This window comes from Pogoniulus pusillus, chromosome 8 (genome assembly GCF_015220805.1).
Source record: "Pogoniulus pusillus isolate bPogPus1 chromosome 8, bPogPus1.pri, whole genome shotgun sequence".
NCBI lineage: Eukaryota > Metazoa > Chordata > Aves > Piciformes > Lybiidae > Pogoniulus > Pogoniulus pusillus.
In genome coordinates this window covers 20,602,018-20,622,225 of record NC_087271.1, presented here as the reverse complement: position 1 = coordinate 20,622,225, position 20,208 = coordinate 20,602,018, and the positions used below count along the sequence as shown (strand labels likewise).

The window sequence follows — 20,208 nt, the reverse complement described above, 5'->3', positions numbered from 1 at the left end:
GTTTAACATGGAAAGCAAAGCAGGACAAGGAATTCCCACTTTCCATCTGCAGGCAGGCATTCAGCCATGCCCAGGGCAGCAGGGCTCCATCATTCATTGTGATGACTTGGGAAGACAAACACCATAACCCCAAGTGCCGCACTCTTCCTCCTCCTTCCCCTAGCTGTTGTTGCTGACTATGACATCCTGTGGTCTGGGATATCCCTTTGGTCACTCAGAGTCAGCTGTCCTAGCTGAGTCCCCCCCGCAGTTTCTTGTGCACCTCCAGCCTGCTCCCTGGAAGAGCAGAGCATCCCTTCATGCTGCTCAGCAATAGCTAAAGCATCTCTGTGTTAACGCTGCTTTAATTACAAATCCACAACACAGCATTGTTCAGGCTATTATGAGGTAAACTAAGTATTCCATCCCAAACCAGTACAGCCAGGAACGTTCAGTTATTAGGGGGAGAGAGGCTGAATCCTGTAGCCCAGTAAACTCTACAGTTGCTACAAGTTCCAACCAATAGAAAGGCTGAACAGGTCGTTCTGGCAAGCAGAGATACCCAAATAGATGTTGCCGTGGTTTGGGTGTTACCCACCTCAGCACAGTTAGGAATTCACCCAGACTAAACTCATCCAGCTGGAAGTTAAATAATGAAGTTGTATTGACAACTTTGCACAATTTACAAGCAAAATATATACAATATATACATATTTACAGCTATATACAGTAATATGCAAGTTAAAAGTAATACAGAGATAAAAAAACCCTCCCAGCAGCAGACTGCTCAAGAGGGGCTCCCAACCACCTTTCCACCTTCTTTCCACCTCCTCCCTTATTTCAGTATCCCCCTTACGTGCAGGGTGAGCTGGGAGAGGTCAGCAAGAAGAGTTAGAAGCACAATGATTAGTTGGGAATATGCAGGTTCAGACAGTTAATACAGCAGACAGCCACAGCCACAGACTGACTTATCTCTGTCCTTCTTTTCATATGTCCCAGCAGAACAAATGGATAATATATATACCTCACCATTATTTGCTGTTCACAGCCAGTAATCTAATTTCTCTAATTAAAATGTTCCAATTAGCCTCAAACCAGCACAGACGTATACATCACATACATACACAGCTGGCCACACAGACTGACAGACAGACATGGCCCTCACACAAGTCATACCAGCACCAATCACTTTCATCCTGTTCCCATTTCTGGTGGATCAGGATGGAGGTCCGTTGGTATTTGCAGTCCCCACTAAAAGACCTTTCTCCAGTTGCCATTTACTTTACACACACCCTCCCACATATGCAGGTACATACACACACACACACAGAGAGGTGCATACACACCCACATGCAGGTTCATACACACACACACGCAGGTGCATGCACACACAGAGGTGCATACACACATGCAGGTGCATACACACACACACAGAGGTGCATGCACACACGCAAATGCATACACACACCCACACGCAGGTGCATACACACACACACACACATTCAGGTGCATACACACACCCACACACACACGCAGGTGCATACACACATGCAGGTACATACATACACACAGAGGTGCATACACACCCACATGCAGGTGCATACACACACACGCAGGTGCATACACACACACACATGCAGGTGCATACACACACACACACAGAGGTGCATACACACACGCAGGTGCATACATATGCACACACACACATGCAGGTTCATACACACATGCAGGTGCATACACACACAGAGGTGCATACACACCCACACGCAGGTGCATACACACACACAGAGGTGCATACACACACGCAGGTGCATACACACACCCACACACAGGTGCATACACACACACAGGTGCATACACACACACACAGGTGCATACACACACAGGTGCATACACACATGCAAAATACATACACACACCCACACGCAGGTGCATACACACCCACACGCATGTGCATATGCACACACATGCAGGTGCATACACAAAGGTGCAAGTGCATGCACACACACACACACACACACAGGTGCATACACACACGCAGGTGCATACACACACAGAGAAGTGCATACACACACACGCAGGTGCATACATACACACGCAGGTGCATACACACACACACACAGAAGTGCATACATACACACGCAGGTGCATACATACACACGCAGGTGCATACACACACACACACAGAAGTGCATACACACACACGCAGGTGCATACACACACACGCAGGTGCATACACACACACAGAGGTGCATACACACACGCAGGTGCATACACACACACACAGAAGTGCATACACACACACGCAGGTGCATACACACCCACACGCATGTGCATATGCACACACATGCAGGTGCATACACAAAGGTGCAAGTGCATGCACACACACACACACACGGAAGTGCATACACACACACGCAGGTGCATACACACACACACAGAAGTGCATACACACACACGCAGGTGCATACACACCCACACGCATGTGCATATGCACACACATGCAGGTGCATACACAAAGGTGCAAGTGCATGCACACACACACACACACGGAAGTGCATACACACACACGCAGGTGCATACACACACACACAGAAGTGCATACACACACACGCAGGTGCATACACACACACGCAAGTGCATACACGCACACGCAGGTGCATACACACACACGCAAGTGCATACACGCACACGCAGGTGCATACACACACACGCAGGTACATACACACACACACAGAAGTGCATACACACACGCAGGTGCATACACACACACACAGAAGTGCATACACACACGCAGGTGCATACACACGCAAGTGCATACACGCACACGCAGGTGCATACACACACACGCAGGTGCATACACACACACACAGAAGTGCATACACACACACGCAGGTGCATACACACACACAGAGGTGCATACACACACACATACAGAGGTGCATACACACACGCAGGTGCATACACACACACACAGAAGTGCATACACACACACGCAGGTGCATACACACACGCAGGTGCATACACACACGCAGGTGCATACACACACACACATATGCAGGTGCATACACATACACACAGAGGTGCATACACACACACGCAGGTGCATACACACACACGCAGGTGCATACATACACACACAGAAGTGCATACACACACACAGAGGTGCATACACACACACGCAGGTACATACACACACACACAAAGAGGTGCATACACACACACGCAGGTACATACACACACACAGAGGTGCATACACACACACGCAGGTGCATACACACACACGCAGGTGCATACATACACAGAAGTGCATACACACACACAGAGGTGCATACACACACACGCAGGTACATACACACACAAAGAGGTGCATACACACACACGCAGGTGCATACACACACACGCAGGTGCATACACACACACGCAGGTACATACACACACACACAAAGAGGTGCATACACACACACGCAGGTACATACACACACACGCAGGTGCATACACACACAGAGCTGCATACACACACGCAGGTGCATACACACACACACACAGAGGTGCATATGCACACGCAGGTGCATACACACACACACAGAGGTGCATACACACACACGCAGGTACATACACACACACACACACAGGTGCATACACACACACAGAGGTGCATACACACACGCAGGTGCATACACACACACGCAGGTGCATACACACACACACGCAGGTGCATACACACACACACAGAGGTGCATACACACACGCAGGTACATACACACACACACACAGAGGTGCATACACACACGCAGGTGCATACACACACACACACAGGTGCATATGCACACGCAGGTGCATACACACACACACGCAGGTGCATACACACACACGCAGGTGCATACACACACACAGAGGTGCATACGCACACGCAGGTGCATACACACACACACAGAGGTGCATACACACACACGCAGGTGCATACACACGCACACACAGGTGCATACACACACATACAGGTGCATACACACACATACAGAGGTGCATACACACACGCAGGTGCATACACACACACGCAGGTGCATACACACACACGCAGGTGCATACACACACATGCAGATGCATACACACACACACAGAGTTGCATACACACACGCAGGTGCATACACACACACAGAGGTGCATACACACACGCAGGTGCATACACACACATGCAGGTGCATACACACACACACAGAGGTGCATACACACACATGCAGGTGCATGCACACACACACGCAGGTGCATACACACATGCAGGTGCATACACACACAGAGGTGCATACACACACACATACAGAGGTGCATACACACACGCAGGTGCATACACACACACGCAGGTGCATACACACACACGCAGTTGCATACATACACATAGGTGCATACACACACGTGCAAGTGCATACACACCCACACCCAGGTGCATACACACACACAGATGCAGGTGCATACACATATGTGCAAGTGCATACACACCCACACTCAGGTGCATACACACACACCTGCACAACTTAATAACCCTCTGTTTTCTTTCAGATACCATACAGGTTCGCTGGCATTTGGAGCCTTAATTCTTGCCGTTGTCCAGCTTATTAGAGTCATACTGGAGTATTTGGATCACAAACTGAAAGGTGAGGTTTCTGAATCTGTTCTAGGTTGTTAAGACCTCCACAAAGTTTTGTTTCTGAAGTGTAAAGAGATTAATTCCACATTGGACTTAGCCAGTCTAGTTCCATTTGAGGCCAGTGAATTTGTGCAGGTTTACTGAAATTCTTTTATAACCTTGGGATCTTAGTGTGGAGCTCATGAAGGATGTAGACCTGACCTTGCTGAAAGCAGTGAGCTAAACTTGGTTGAGAAAGTGACTTCCATGCCTAGAAGAAAAAAATGTTCCTGTTTTTGTCAGAATTTAAAATTCTCTTCTGAAAGGCATTTTGTGTTCTGAAGACTCTGCCTGTGATGTGATCCCTTCCTTTTGTAATCTCTTCCTTCCTTTTTTTTTTTTTTCCCAGGTACACAGAACTCCTTCACTAGATTTCTACTCTGCTGCCTCAAATGCTGTTTCTGGTGTTTGGAAAAATTCTTAAAATTTATAAACAGAAATGCCTACATCATGGTATGTGCTGTCTCTGCGTGTGGTCTCCCTTACCTGAGGCACTAAAGTACCCTGGTCACTAAGTAGTTGGTCAACAGCCAGCAGGACTAGAATCTGCTGGGGAAAAAAATGTGATTTATGGGAGTGTTCAGGGAATGCATGTGGTCTTACCATGAAAAAGTAAGATTTCCCCCCCCCCTTCTTCTAAATTCATTTTCGTGCCTGTCCTTTTCAATCTCACTCACCTTCCAAATTGAGAAGAGATGGCATAGCTGGTTAACTTCCCCTCTGATCAGCATCTGAAATCCTGCTTTCAGCAGGAATATTAGCTTGTTTCACATTGCACTTTGATGACACTTCTTTTTGGAGACAGTGTTTCAGTGAGAAGGACAGAAGGTATGTACTGCCTGTGCCACTTCCTAGGAGTTAAAATCACAAATTCTACTATCGGCAGTAGTAATATTTCTCTAAAACAATCCTTCTTAGCTTCCCAAAGAGAAATGCTAGATTTTCACCTGAATAAACACACATTCCAACCTCTTCCCAGGAGGTGACCAAACGTCTCCTTGTTCCACAGCCTGTAGTGAAAGAAGTAGTACGGCCAGCAGGATCAGGGCAGGGATTGTCTTCTGTACCCAGCACTGGTGAGGCCACCTGGGTTCAGTTTTGGGGCCCTCACTCCAAGAAGGACACTGAGGGGCTGGAACATATCCAGAGAAGGTCAATGAAGCTGGTAAAGGGTCTGGAGAACAGGGCTGGTGAGGAGCAGCTGAGAGAGCTGAGATTGTTCAGCCTTGAGAAGAGTAGGCTGAAGGGAGACCTCATTGCTCTCTGCAGTTCCCTGAAAAGAGGCTGGAACCAGGTGAGGGCTGGACTCTTCTCCCAGGGAACAAGTGACAGGACAAAAGGAAATGGCTTCAAGTTTCCCCATGGGAGGTTTAGGTTGGACATGAGGAACAATTTTTTTCCCTTGAGGGTTGTCCAGGCCTGGCCCAGGCTATTCAGAGCAATGGCGAAGTCCCCATCCTGGAGGGGGTTCAAAGCCATGGAAGTGTGGTGCTAAGGGCTATGGAGATGTGGTGCCCTGGCAGTGCTGGGTTAAGGATTGGACTCAGTGTTCTTAAAGATCTCTTCCAACCTAAATGATTCCATGGCTTGAAGCAGTTTCAGACATTGGTAGAGTCTCAGACTCGTCCCAGAGGAGGTGGCTGTGATGGCTCCGTTATAACCCACGTTTGTGCAGGCAATGTTTCAAAATGTAGCAGCTTTACTTTATGCCAAGGTAACTCCACTGACTTTGATGCTGGTCCTGCTGGCTTCTTGTTAAGTGACAGCAGCAACAAGTCCAAGGGGTCTACTCAGTTGCCTACAGGGGTCAACTCACTTCTGCTCTACACTGTTCCTGTCCACTGACTATAAACCTAGTGTAGGTAACTAGCAAGGTGAGAATCCCTCAGCAAGTACCTCACTTGCTCTACTTGGCAAACTAACTACTTTCAAGATCCCAAGGGGTGGCATGCTCCTCACCTGACAGTTTGAAGGGGAAAGATGGGCAGCATTTTGTCCCAACCTGCGGGGAAGCACTGAGAGGTAGCAGGTGACTAGGAGCACGCTTTAGGTTCATCTGAGTTTTAATGCCATGCATTAGGAAGAACTGTGCAGTCAGATTCTGGCGTACAAGGAGGTACCCTGATTATGTGAAACACTTAACAGCTACTCTTATTTTGCAGATTGCCATATATGGTAAAAACTTCTGCACCTCTGCCAAGGATGCCTTCTTTCTGCTCATGCGGAATGTGGTGAGGTAAGGAGCCATCTCCCAGGCCTTGGAAACATGGAAACATCAGGATTTCCTCTTTGTGATGGTGTTGGAGTTTCCCTCCTCTCCACTAGATTAACCAGACTAACTCAGCTGGCTGGAAGTTAAGGAATGAAGCTTTCTATTTACACCTCAACACAATTTACAAGTATATGTGGATAATATATTACAGATATTTACAACTATATACAGTAATGCCCAAGTTAAAAGTAATACAGAACTACAGGACCCCTCCCAACAGCCAGAGTGCCCAGGAGGGGCTCCCAGTCATCCTTCCACCTTCTTTCCACCACCTCTCTTGTCTCAGAATCTTCCTTACATGCAAAGTGGTCTGGAAAGGGCAGCAATAGGTGTTAAAAAAAGAATGATTAGTTGGGAATGTGCAGATTCAGGCAGAAGAGTTAATGCAGCTGGAGCCAGGCAGAGACTGCCTTACCTTAGTGTCCTTCTTTGCATATGTCCCAGCAGAACGAATGGGTCATAGAGATATTTTGTTGGGTAATACACATATCTTATTTTTCTTTTCACAGCCAATGATCTAATTTCTCTCATTAGAAAATTCCAATTAGACTCAAATCAGTACACTGTTGTTGCACTCTGAAGACACAATTCTTTCCTCTCCTATGCCTTTTCCAAGTACTATCATAACCTGCTTCTGTCCTCAGACATGGCCCTCAGCAGTCTGTCCAGCACACTGACCTGTGCAGAGTTGATACAATCTGCAGTTCTCTTGTGATTGCTCTTTTAAATTCATGAGCACCCATAACTAGATTGTAATAGGGTCTCCAAGGAGCCAACTGAATTCCTGAGAGGAGATCTATGGAATCACAGAATCACAGAATGTCAGGGGCTGGAAGCGACCTTGAAAGCTCATCCAGTCCAACCCCCTGCCAGAGCAGGATCTCCTAGAGCAGATCACACAGGGACACATTCAAGTGGATTTCGAATATCTCCAGAGAGGGAGACTCCACAACCCCCCTGGGCAGCCTGTTCCAGGGTTCTGTCACCCTCACAGGGAAAAAATTCCTCCTCATGCTAACATGAAACTTCCTATGCCTCAACTTCCACCCATTGCCCCTTGTCCTGGCACTGGGCATCACCCATCAGAGCCTGGCTCCAGCCTCCTGGCACTCACCCTGCACATCTTTATAACCATTGATGAGGTCACCTCTCAGTCTCCTCTTCACCAAGCAGCACAGCCCCAACTCCCTCAGGCTCTCCTCCTAACAGAGATGTTCCATTTCCTTCATCATCTTTGTGGCTCTGTGCTGGAATCTCTCAAGCAGTTCTATGTCCCTCTTGAACTGGGGGCCCCAGAACTAGATGCAGTACTCCAGATGTGTCCTCAGCAGGGCAGAGTAGAGGGGCAGGAGAGCCTCTCTCAACCTACTAACCACAGCCCTTCTAATCCACCCCAGAATGGCCATCAGAGCACATTGCTGCCTCATGGTCAGCCTCCCATGAACTAGGATCCCCAGATCCTTTTCCCCTTTGCTGCCTTCCAACAGGTCAGTCTCCAACCTGTACTGATGCCTGGGGTTGTTCTTCCCCAGGTGCAAGACTCCACACTCACCCTTGTTGAATTTAATTAAATTTCTTCATGCCCAATCCTCCAGCCTGGCTAAGTGACATTGGATGGCAGCACAGCCTTCTAGGGTGCTCATTATGGGCCATAAGTCTGTTTCTTGAGCTTTGGTCCGCTCACTGTCTGTGGAAAGGAAAGCAGAAGGCCCTAAGTCTTCAGATTCATCTAGAAAGTTTCTGGAGTGGCAGAGGGTGGCAGGAAAGGGGAGTACTCTGCTTCCAAAGCCAGTGACTAATATAACCAGATCTCCCCTGGCACTGGGAACTCCCCTGGCTCTTTTCCCCGCTATGAAAACTGCTGCCAAACTCCTGTTCTCATCAGTACTTTTCTTCATTGCTCCTGGCTCTTCCTGTACAACTGTGAGATCAAAAAATAATGGAAGAAGAACTGAGGAGCAGGCCATGTTGATACAATAGTAGGCATCTAATTACAAACAGGAGGCACCAGTTCGGTGGTTTAAATTATTGAGTGAAAGCTCACAGGATGGCAGGGATTGGAAGGGACCCAAAGAGATCATCGAGTCCAACCCCCCTGCCACAGCAGGAGCATACAATCGAGCTCAGGTCACACAGGAACACATCCAGACAGGCCTTGAAAGGATCCAGAGGAGGAGACTCCACAACCTCTCTGGGCAGCCTGTGCCAGTGCTCTGGGACCCTCACAGTACAGAAATTCCCCCTTGTGTTGAGCTGGAACCTCCTGTGCTGCAGTTTCCATCCATTGCTCCTTGTCCTATCCCAGGGAGCAAGTGAGCAGAGCCTGTCCCCCCTCTCCTGACCCCCAGCCCTCAGATATTCATAAACATTTATTAGATCCCCTCTCAGTCTTCTCTTTTCCAGACTAAACAGCCCCAGGTCCCTCAGCCTCTCCTCATCAGGCAGTGCTCCAGTCCCCTAATCATCCTTGTAGCCCTCCATTGGAGTCTCTCCAGCAGATGCCTGTTTCTTTTAAACCAGGGAGCCAAAAACTGAATGCAGTACTCAAGATGAGGTCTTATGAGGGCAGAGTAGAGTGGGAGGAGAACCTCCCTTGATCTGCTGGACACAGTTTTCTTAGTGCACCCCAGGATCCCATTGGTCCTCTTGGCCACAAGAGCACATTGCTGCCCCATGGACAACTTGCTGTCCACCAGCACTCCCAGGTCCCTCTCTATGGGGCTGCTCTTGAATGGAAGGGAAGGCTGAAAGAGGAAAATGAAAATGCTGCATAAGAAAGCAGAGGAAAGAATTTGATGTAGGAGAATGGAGTGCATCCAGTGTCACCCTGTGTTCCTGCCAGTGAAGTGGTGTCCAGTCCTGTCCTTGTGCAGCAGGAAGGAGAAGCTCTCTTAGTTTCCCCTCTTTTAGCAGGAGCAATAGCTGAAGACCTGGCATGTGATCTCATTGTTTCCAATGGAGGGGGTTTTAATATTGTGTATTCTGCTAAATGTCAGTTCTGACAGGTGAATGATGATTTGTTTTCTGTAGTATTTCTTAACATTTTTCTGTCACGGTAGTCAGTGCTGTCTGTTATCATCTCCATAGCATTCTGTGCTGTCAGGATGAGGATGATGACACCACGCTTGGGTTTCCAAGCCGTTGTTTAGCTGCAGTTTCTGATAAGAGAGGCTGGCAGGATTTGCAGCAGAAACTCTCTGCTGCTGCTTTCAATGAGGCCTGCAGATTTCATTCACTCATCTGTGATTGTCTCTCTGCTCTGAGGCCTCTGCCTTCAGTGTTGTACCATGATGCCTTACAAGAGCAGACCTGGCATGTTATGGAAGTGTGAAACATGGCCAGATAGAGTGAATCTCTATAGCAATCTACACAAACATTATTTTCTGGTTTGGTGTGCTTCTTCTGGGCTGGCCTATCTATGACCCCAGAAGAAAGGCCAAAATACAAATATGTTTATGTTTTGGGTTGTGTTTATTTTGGCTGAGCTTTGTTGTGTTGTTTGGTTTTGGTTGGGTTTTGTTTGGGGTTTTGGGTTTTGGTTGGTTGGTTGGGTTTTTCTATTTGATTTGGGGTTTGGTTTTCTTTGTTTGTTTTTAACTAGCAACAGCAGTGCTGTAGCAACATTGCTGCATGAAGGCCTCACCCAACAAGAGGCCAGGTGCTCCCTGCCTGGTGGGGTTGGTCTGTAACAAAGCCCATCTCAGAGTTGTGTCTCTGCCTTGCTCTGTTGTAAGCCTCTTAAGCCAGCAGCAGACAACTTCTTAGTCATGTCTTGTCAATTATTAATAGATTTGAGGAGAAAGAATGCAAATGTCTGGTGTATGATGATTATCTATCCTTTGTTGATCAGAGTGGCAGTCCTGGACAAGGTTACAGACTTTCTTTTATTCCTTGGGAAGATTCTGGTTGCTGGTGGTGTAGGTAAGCTTTCCTCTCTTTTCATCAAACAGTATGTTCTGTTTTCTGGTGCATATAGGTGTGCCCACCAGGTTCATACGTGCTTAGTTGATAGCTGGAGGGTCTCACTGGTCTCACTCTTTGGAAATCACAGAATGTTAGGGGTTGGAAGTAACCTCCAAAGATCACCTAGTTCAATGCCTTTGCCGGGGCAGGATCACCTAGAGTAGCTCACACAGGAGTGCACAGACCTGCACCGGGAAGCAGGCAGCATGAGGAGATGGTGCAGGTCTGCAAGAAAGGGGGCCAAGGCTCTGCTGCATCCAAGTCCGTTACAGCTATAAGCTATAATAAAAGAAATATTTCCTAAATCCTTGTAGAATTTTCTTAATTAACAGTCAATCCCAAAATGTACTATTCATGTTTTTTTTCTGTGACAGAGCAGTGATTTTCAAACTATTTTTATATGAAGCACTATCAGAAGTTCAAGTTGTCAATATTCCCTTATGGTTTCTCTAAATTGTCACAGTAGTTTCAAAACATAACTCTACTGTGTCCAGTTCTGGGCCCCTCAATTCAAGAAGGATGTTGAGGTGCTGGAATGTGTCCAGAGAAGGGCAACAAAGCTGGTGAGGGGCCTGGAACACAAACCCTATGAGGAGAAGCTGAGGGAGCTGAGCCTGTTTAGCCTGGAGAAGAGGAGGCTCAGGGGTGATCTTATTACTGTCTACAACTACCTGAAGGGGCATTGTAGCCAGGTGGAGGGTGGCCTCTTCTCCCAGGCAACCAGCAATAGAACAAGGGGACACAGTCTCAAGTTGTGCCAGGGTAGGTCTAGGCTGGATGTTAGGAAGAAGTTCTTCACAGAGAGAGTGATTGGCATTGGAATGGGCTGCCCAGGGAGGTGGTGGAGGCACTGTCCCTGGGGGTCTTCAAGAAAAGCCTGGATGAGGCACTTAGTGCCGTGGTCTAGTTGATTGGATAGGGCTGGGTGCTAGGTTGGAGTGGATGATCTTGGAGGTCTCTTCCAACCTGGTTGATTCTATGCTTCTATGATTCTAAGTAACTGTATTTTGTATTCTGCAGACTTTAAAAGATTACTAATGAATGGTATTTTAATTGAATGTTTAAAATTAGTACCAAGAACAGACCTAAAATATTTTTGCCATTGCACTAGAATGACCTTCAAAACTTGCAAACAAAACTTTGAAACATGTTCTCTGAAATGTAAGCCATGAAATACTGGAATTAATTCAATTAATTCATGTCTTTGTCCTCTTTGAGAATAAATCATTGGGTGATTTCTGGTTTAGGTTTTCTAAAGTTACTGCTGTGCTGTTTTCTAAAGTTACTCACTGGGCTGCCCAGGGAGGTGGTGGAGTCGTCGTCCCTGGAGCTGTTCAAGGCAGGATTGGACGTGGCACTTGGTGCCATGGTCTAGCCTTGAGCTCTGTGGTAAAGGGTTGGACTTGATGATCTGTGAAGTCTCTTCCAACCCTGATAATACTGTGTGATACTGTGACACTGTGATACTGTGATACTTAGCACTAGCATTGCCCTTTCTCCTTTTAAGGTGGATTAGTTAAATCTTTCTTCAAGCAATAAAATAGAAAACAGAATTTTTCTCACTTCTTTATTTTGGAAAGGATCCAACCAATGATCTTTGTTATCCCATGGCATTGTGTTATCATTTTTTATCAATTTTGTTGTTAAATCCAGTAGAATGATGAAACAAAACAACTTATTGAAGTCTTTCTGGACTCGTATCTTTATGGTAACTGATTCCTTTAGAGGTCCAGTATGTAGATCCAATGTTGAGGAATCTGTTGTTTACAAACTCCTGGTTAAGGCAAACTTGGATCTATTGCTTGTTTGTTTTGTCTCATCCATTCTTTAGATGTTAGGAAATGAGGGGTAGCATAGGAATCACTCGTCTGCTGTGCTTTTTGCAGGTGTCCTGGCATTCTTTTTCTTCACACAGAGGATACCAGTCTTTGCACAGGAAGCACCAGCATTAAATTACTACTGGGTACCGTTGTTGGTAAGGCAACCATCTGATACTCTGAACACTGAGAGCAACTTGAGGTGCTCAGGGTATTCAGGGCATGGTCTCTTGTTGTCATCCTCTCAGTGGCAAACTATCCACTGAAGTGAGGGCTGATCTTCTGTGCTCCAGTTCTCTGGATCCTTTAGGCAGAAGTGGCACTGCAGTGACTCTGTACCTTCAGAAAAATAAGGGTTCACGTCTGCTTTGCTTAGGTTTCCCAGACAGCAAAAGCAGCTGGTGAGGCACCAATGACGGTGGCTTCTAAAGGAAGAGGCTTGTGAGGCATCTCTTTTTATTTTTGTATCCCCTCTGGACTACAGAACATCTCCAATTCTTTAGAATAACCTCAAAGAAGTTCAGAATATTGTTGACACATATTCTGTTTGAGGGTTGAAGTAGATAGGATGTTACGACATGGGGTCTTGAACTTGTGACCCCTTTCCACAGCAGGAGTAACCTTTGGCAGAACAACAGAGCTGCCTTGAAGTCCTTCCGAATTCTGGTTAGCAGCCTAGGTTTCTGCCTCGTGTTCACGCTGCTGCACAGGTGCCAAGATGAATCTGGGGATTGTGTGTTTGTGTTTTTGCAGACAGTCATCATTGGCTCCTACCTGGTTGCACATGGGTTCTTCAGCGTCTATGCAATGTGTGTCGACACTCTCTTCCTCTGCTTCTGTAAGTACTGCCTGTTCTCTCACCTGTCCCTGCAAGCCACAGCAGGAGCAGCAGAAAGCCACCTTCTGCCTTCCTTGTGGAGTTCTGGCGACGTGCTTAGCAGGCTGTGTGAGAAGCAAGCTGCTTCTGCTTTTCAGACTGGCTTCTTATTGCATGCTTTAGTGTTTTAGTGTTCAGATTGAATTAGTGTAAGTAGTGGAAAGTAGCTGTATGGCTTGTGGGCATATCTGGCTTTGTTTTCAGATGCTCCATAACTTTCTTTAACACTTATCTTCTGAGTGCTTCATAAAGAGCCCTGTAATGATTTTTATAAATATGTAAAAGGTGAGTGCCAGGAGGATGGAGCCAGGCTCTGCTGGGCGATGCCCAGTGACAGGACAAGGGGCAATGGGCAGAAGTTGACGCATAGGAGGTTCCATGTGAACCTGAGGAAGAATTTTTTCCCTGTGAGGGTGACAGAGCACTGGAACAGGCTGCCTAGGGATGTTGTGGAGTCTCCCTCTCTGGAGATATACAAGAACCATCTGGATGTGTTCCAGTATGATGTGCTCTAGGTGATCCTGCTCTGACAGAGGGGCTTTTGAGGTCCCTTCTAGCCTCTGACATTCTATGATTCTGTGAAGAACAAAGTTGCCTTTGGTATGTAGAGTCTCCTTCGATATTTAGAGAGCCTGACAGCCCTGGATAAAGTATTCTGCTGCATTACCTTGAAATTTGTATAAAATAAATCCCTTGGGTGCCTGGGTGTGAAGCAGTCCCCTCACCAAGCAACTGCTGTTCAACGTGTGCAGTCAGAGAATACTAAAATCACAAAAGAAATCTGTTGGTCTCAGATTAGGACATGATTGTAAGAGCAGGATGTACTTGTTACAAAATACATTCTACTTGCTAGGTTTAGAAAAGAAACCCCAGGTTTTAGCATGTTCTTCATCAACTTTAACAATTATAGCTAAATCACCTTGATTAAGATTTTGGTTTTAATATTGGGTCTTTTGTTCTCTCCTTTCTTCAAATTTCTGTCTGTGTGTGTGTGTGTGGATCTGCTTTTTGCTGTGTAAATGCAGGTGAAGACCTGGAAAGAAATGATGGATCTACAGCAAAACCCTACTTCATGTCAGCTAGCCTTCACCGAATTCTAGGGAAGAAGGAGCTAAGCCCCAAGAAGGCAGTGGGATAACATACAGTAGACCTCAACATCGAAACAGTGTCACTTTTAAGCAAAACGTGTACAAAGTAGGCAAAAGTAAAAACTGTAAATGATGCTTCTGGTTAATGGGTGATTCTTTTTTCCTTTTGCTTATATCTAAACAAACAAAAAAAAAAAGAGCAACATTGGTAACACTTAACTAGTCTAAATGCTTAAGCTAACAGCTGTGAAGACAAGGCCACGTTTTAGTTTGAGTGCCTATGAAAAGCAAAATGTAAATTTGAAGCTTTTTTAAGTCTATAATGATGTTTTAATAACTTTTGTAACACAAGTTGCTGCCTTAGACGACAGCAGTTTTGATAATGTTTCTTTTTATAAGTGTATATTTGTAAAAGAAATTCAGGCAATTTTTTGAAAGCACTAACCTATAACCTAACTAGCCATAAAAAAAAGAAAAAAAAAGAATAGTTCAAGACTCTCTGGTTAACCAGGAGGTGGTACTAAAGTTGTAAATATGGTGCTATGATTGTATTTTTTTGTACGAGCTGGTTCACAGCTATTTAAACTGTGATTCTACATGCATTACTGATTCCCTACACTGAAAAACGTAGTGATATTTTAATCACGTCCATGGCTGCGTCTTTTAAGAGATGGTGGTACCCTGCAGGTCCTGAAGAAGGTAGTCAGAGAAGACTACAGTTGCTACTGCTTAAAGTGAAGTGTCCTGTGAGCTTAAAAGATGATGTGACTGAGAGGAAGTCCCACTGCACTTGAAGCAATTTGTGTTTCACACAAATGAGGTTTCATCTGGTACAAGATGGTGAATGTATCGTTTTTAGCTGATGTCTAAGAGAGATGCACTTGTGCTGATATCCCCCTATCTAATGAGCCCAGTTGTGCTCTGTATCACGAGGAAGTTGAGCTTCACTGAAAGGAAAACCAAATGCAGTCTTTTTTTCCCTTGGAAGGAAGTCTCGGCTGCAGCTGTGCACAAGGAATTCCATTGCCTCTGCCTGGCTCAGAAGGGCTTTTTAATAAGATGTTGCAGTGACCGTGTGGGTGCTGAGGGCCAAGAGTGGCTTTCCAGGCTCTCAGTGGCTCACAGAGTAAGGCATTAACTCAAGTCTTCTCATGATAAAGAATGAATTATTTAGCTGTCAAATGATGCTCCAAAAGGTTGAGTTTGCTTTTTCATTATTAAGTTTGCCTGGCCTTTAATACAATCTGTTGGTACAAAGCACATTAACATTCTGCTCCATTTTAAGACCCTCCCATTAGTAGAACTGTCACAGAGGTTAGTAACAGCTCTGCTCATGGAAGAAGTCTTACACTGAAGTACTCCTCAAGTCTGTTGCTGCCATGAGCTCAGATGGAAAGGTCCAACTATACTGGGCCTCTCCTCAGTTTCCCTGGGTTCCAGCATGCTGAATAAGGTATCCCATTACTGTGCACTTTCCAAGAGTGGCATGTGCCGTATCTCTGCCAGAGCTATTACAGGAGTTCAGTACCTGGAAATGACTTTCCGTAGCCCCAGTGTCATAAGAGAAGGATAAATTGTTTTTCAAATGATTTGACTGGAAATTTCTGGAGAACATTAATTGATTATTGCATTCCAAAGCAATTTTGCTCTTAATTTATGGCTCCAGTTTGTGGTGATCATAATCACAGAAGAGCTGTCCTTCGTGCAACAGTTTTGGGGTCTTTTTGTTGTGCAAGTGGTTACCACCCACATGTTTGCAGTCATGGGCACAGCAGGGTGTTGAAATCCTGTGAACTCAGCTGCCAGCAGCAGGATGCTTGCACCTCTGTGACCCAGTGGGCATGGCAGTGCTTTCTTCTGGAGCAGAAGGATTCAGTTTAGGACTCAAAGGATGCAAAGACCTACAATAACTACTGATTGTGAGCGCCTTCACTTTCTGCTAACTCTTCTTGAGATTCCCTAGTGTAAACCTGACTTTCAGAAAGGGCTGAGAAACCTACTTTCAGAAACAGACTTTTGACTGATGAAGTTTTTTGTCATCATCATCATCACTCCTTTCTCATTGTTTGCATGGAGTTGAATATACAACACCCTCCCAAATTTTAAAATCTGTTCTGAGAAGGAAGTCAGTAACTTTTTGGGATAAATGTCACCATTCTGTGGTTTAAAAAGCTGCTGATTTGGTTACGGTTCATGTGCTAAAGCCTTTTAATGATTTTAGTTATTATTTAATACTACTGTATGATTAGTTTGCAACTAAACTGCATTAAGTAACCTATATTTCTACTGGACTTGAGTGTCTTACTTGGGAGCTCAACAGAAAAAGTGTATTTCTGAACACAGCGTGCTTTTTTTTTTATCATATGAATGTAACCATAGAGTTTACTAGGGGTAGAACATAATAGAAGTAGTACACAGTTGTTTGAGTAGAAGACTTTTGTAACAGACCTATGCATTTACTAAAGGAATTTCTAAAAGTGAAAGTTTAAAATTGTATTATTATTTATATACAGTAAAAGAAAAAAAAATTCTATGTATAAATTTGCTCCACTCACTGTTTTGTGGGATTATTTAGAATGTAAGTGATCATCATTTCTGAGGAAGAAATTTTAAAGCCATTTTCTTAATGATATGATGAGAACTGTGAAAACACAAAGCAATACCGTGTAGATTTTGTCATGGCTGAATCGAGTAAACAAACCACAATGGTGTAACCTTAGAATTGGCTCTGAAAAAATAAACTGCTAAGAATGAATTCAGTAGAAATTAATGCAAGTATTTGCTTGGGAAAGAATCACTTAAAATATCTTAAGGCTAACTTCTTATAATGACTCCTAATGAATCCTGTGGGCCGGAGTCTGCAGGCTTAGACCACAGAGGAGGCACTAGCAGTGATGTTGATGGGTTTGAATGTTCACTTTGCTGCTTGAGTTAGGGTAGGATTTAAAATCCCATCCTTCAGAGTGGGACCTATGGCTGCCTGTGACACCATCAAACATCTCATACATGCTTTGCTCCCAGTCCCATGGGTGTCAGTGGCAGAGGCTCCCCCATTCCATGAGGCACGAGCCTACCCTGTGACACAGGTGGCAAGAGGCTGGTGGTTGTCCTGTGCTTAGTGTGGTGGAGAAGATTTTTGCACGGACAGCCCAGCAGGAGCCTGTTGTGGTCCTGCCCAGCCAGATGCCACCGCTCTGGGGACAAGCTTTGGGAAAGCACTCTGCAGGAAGACCTTTGTACATGCAGAGAGAGACCCTTGGAGAGCTCCACCAGGCAGAGTGAAGAACCAGGAGACAGTAGAAAAGACCCACTATCATGTCCATGTGATCACATTTGGTTCAGTTTGGGCTGAACTCCTTGTGTCTCCCTACAACTTATTAATGGATGGTTTTCATTTACATGTTTTATACCAAAGTTTTAATGTGAAGCCTTCGAATTTTGTAAAAAAAAAAAAAAAAGAAAAAGAAAAAAAAAAAGAGCTGCCAAGAAAGGAAATAAGGAAATGAGAAAGATGAGATCATTACTGAGGGCTTTTTCCCCAGGTAGCACTCAGCAGCTTGTTGGGTGTTACAGGGATGCTGAACAGGCTTTTGCACATTGGCATTTAGAAGTATCAGATATTTCAGTGTTGTGTGCTCTGCTCTAGAGCAGGGAAAAGATCTTGGCAGAAGCAATGTCAAGGTGATTCTGGGGCGGTCAGTAGGTGTTCTTCTAGCAATGGGCTGTCAGAAGTGATGATGAAGAACAGTCTGACTGTGTCAGTAGTGTATAATGTCTCCCTTCGAGCAGTGGCTCAGCCTGGACAGCTGTGTCCTCTCTGACCAAGTGCCTTACTGGCTGTTGTTTTACCTGGCTCTAGTTTGGAGTTTACCTGTGCCATGTGGAGTACAAGACAGAAAAGGCTAGACAGGAAAAGCAGTGCTCTCTGTATTTCAATTTAACTGGTAGACAATGAACTTTAGAAGAGAAGTCAGGCGGATCTGAACTGTGTGGGGCTGCACACAGCATCCCCCTGTTGCTGTCGTCAGATGATGAAGGTGGACTGTGTGGTCTGGGAGGAAACACATGACAATTGTGGTGTTGCAAATAATGAAAACAATGCAAGACTGTTCCACTTTTAAAAGTAGATTTTTGGTTTTATACAGCTTTAATTTATGGTATTGTGAACTTCCGAGTAGGGTCTGGTTTGCTTTTGGTTACTGGGCCCTTCCGTGGTGCAGCTGCAGCTGGGGAGAACTGGGCTCCTGCTCCAGAACCGGGAGGGAAGGAGCTAAGGCTGTGTTGCTGTGGTACATCCCCATGCCTGCTCATGGGCACCGAGTTCATTCTCCACTTCAAGACTGATAATTTGCTATCCCGAAGTGTTTTATAAACGCTCCTACCTTTTTAAACCTTTTTTATACAGGTGATAATTTGATTTTTCGAGGTACTCTGTAATTTGTACTGCGCTGTAATCAAGTTAGAAAGATAATGATTCCTTCATGTTTAAGTAACACTAGTGCTACTAACATTAAAATTGTCTGTTACTCTATGCTACAGAAAGTCCACCTCTATTTGTCCCAAATAATGAGTTTTAAAATCACCAAAAATAAAGAAAGGGGAAAAAAAAAAAGTCAAGTCTCTGTTAAGGTTTGAGGAGTGGAAAGCAGGTTGCTGGTTTCACTAATGTGGATGTTAAGGTTATATTATTCTATTGCCAAAACCAAATTAACACGAGCACGACAGTTTGAGCTCTAAACCCTGTTTGCTTCTGCTATGCAGAAATTAGGAACGTGTTGTTTCAATATCTTTGATAACGAAAGCGTTTAATATTCAATTCTGTTGTTACTTCACTGTTTTGCAGCTCTTGGGGATTGTTCTAATAAAGATTTAGATACGGAACGGCTGTGGCTGTCTGTGCTGCGGGCAGGGAGCGGGGAGCAGGCTGGGCTGGGCTGGGCAGCTGCCAGGGGGTGGGGAGAGCTGTGCGTGGGCTGCAGGCAGCCTGGGGCCGGGGGCGGCAGGTGGGGCCCGGTTAGGCCCCAGGGGGTCAGGGCTGCAAGCGTGTAGGGGTTCTGGGGGTTCCCCTCTCCCCACTAGATTTACCAAACTAACACAGCTAGGTGGAAGTTAAGGAACGAAGCTTTGTATTTGCAGCTTAACACAACTTAAAGCATCTATATATAATGGATTTGGCCTGGCTCAGGAGCAGTGTGGCCAACGGGACAAGGGAGGTTATTCTGCCCCTGTACTCAGCTCTGCTCAGGCCACACCTTGAGTGCTGTGTCCAGTTCTGGGACCCTCAATTCAAGAGAGATGTTGAGGTGCTGGAAGGTGTCCAGAGAAGGGCAACGAAGCTGGGGAGGGGGCTGGAGAACAAACAGCCCTGTGAGGAGAGGCTGAGGGAGCTGGGGTTGTGCAGCCTGCAGGAGAGGAGGCTCAGGGCAGGCCTCATTGCTCTCTACAGCTCCCTGAAGGGAGGCTGCAGCCAGGTGAGGTTGGTCTCTTCTGTCAGGCACCCAAGGACAGAACAAGAGGACACAGCCTCA

General features: G+C 45.6%; 1 protein-coding gene across 6 annotated transcripts in view; it reads left to right on the top strand.

Annotated features, from left to right (window-relative positions):
- SLC44A5 (solute carrier family 44 member 5) overlaps positions 1–19,561 on the top strand; it is an 89,386-nt gene extending 69,825 nt beyond the window's left edge. For all 6 annotated transcript variants that reach the window (XM_064147520.1, XM_064147522.1, XM_064147519.1 and 3 more), the window contains 7 exons: positions 4,537–4,631; positions 5,013–5,116; positions 6,826–6,899; positions 10,786–10,856; positions 12,785–12,873; positions 13,469–13,553; positions 14,618–19,561. In XM_064147520.1, the coding sequence (XP_064003590.1) occupies positions 4,537–4,631; positions 5,013–5,116; positions 6,826–6,899; positions 10,786–10,856; positions 12,785–12,873; positions 13,469–13,553; positions 14,618–14,730 (631 nt within the window). In that variant the 3' untranslated portion in view covers positions 14,731–19,561. The remainder of the gene's footprint in view (positions 1–4,536; positions 4,632–5,012; positions 5,117–6,825; positions 6,900–10,785; positions 10,857–12,784; positions 12,874–13,468; positions 13,554–14,617) is intronic.
- The last annotated feature ends 647 nt before the right edge of the window (positions 19,562–20,208 follow it).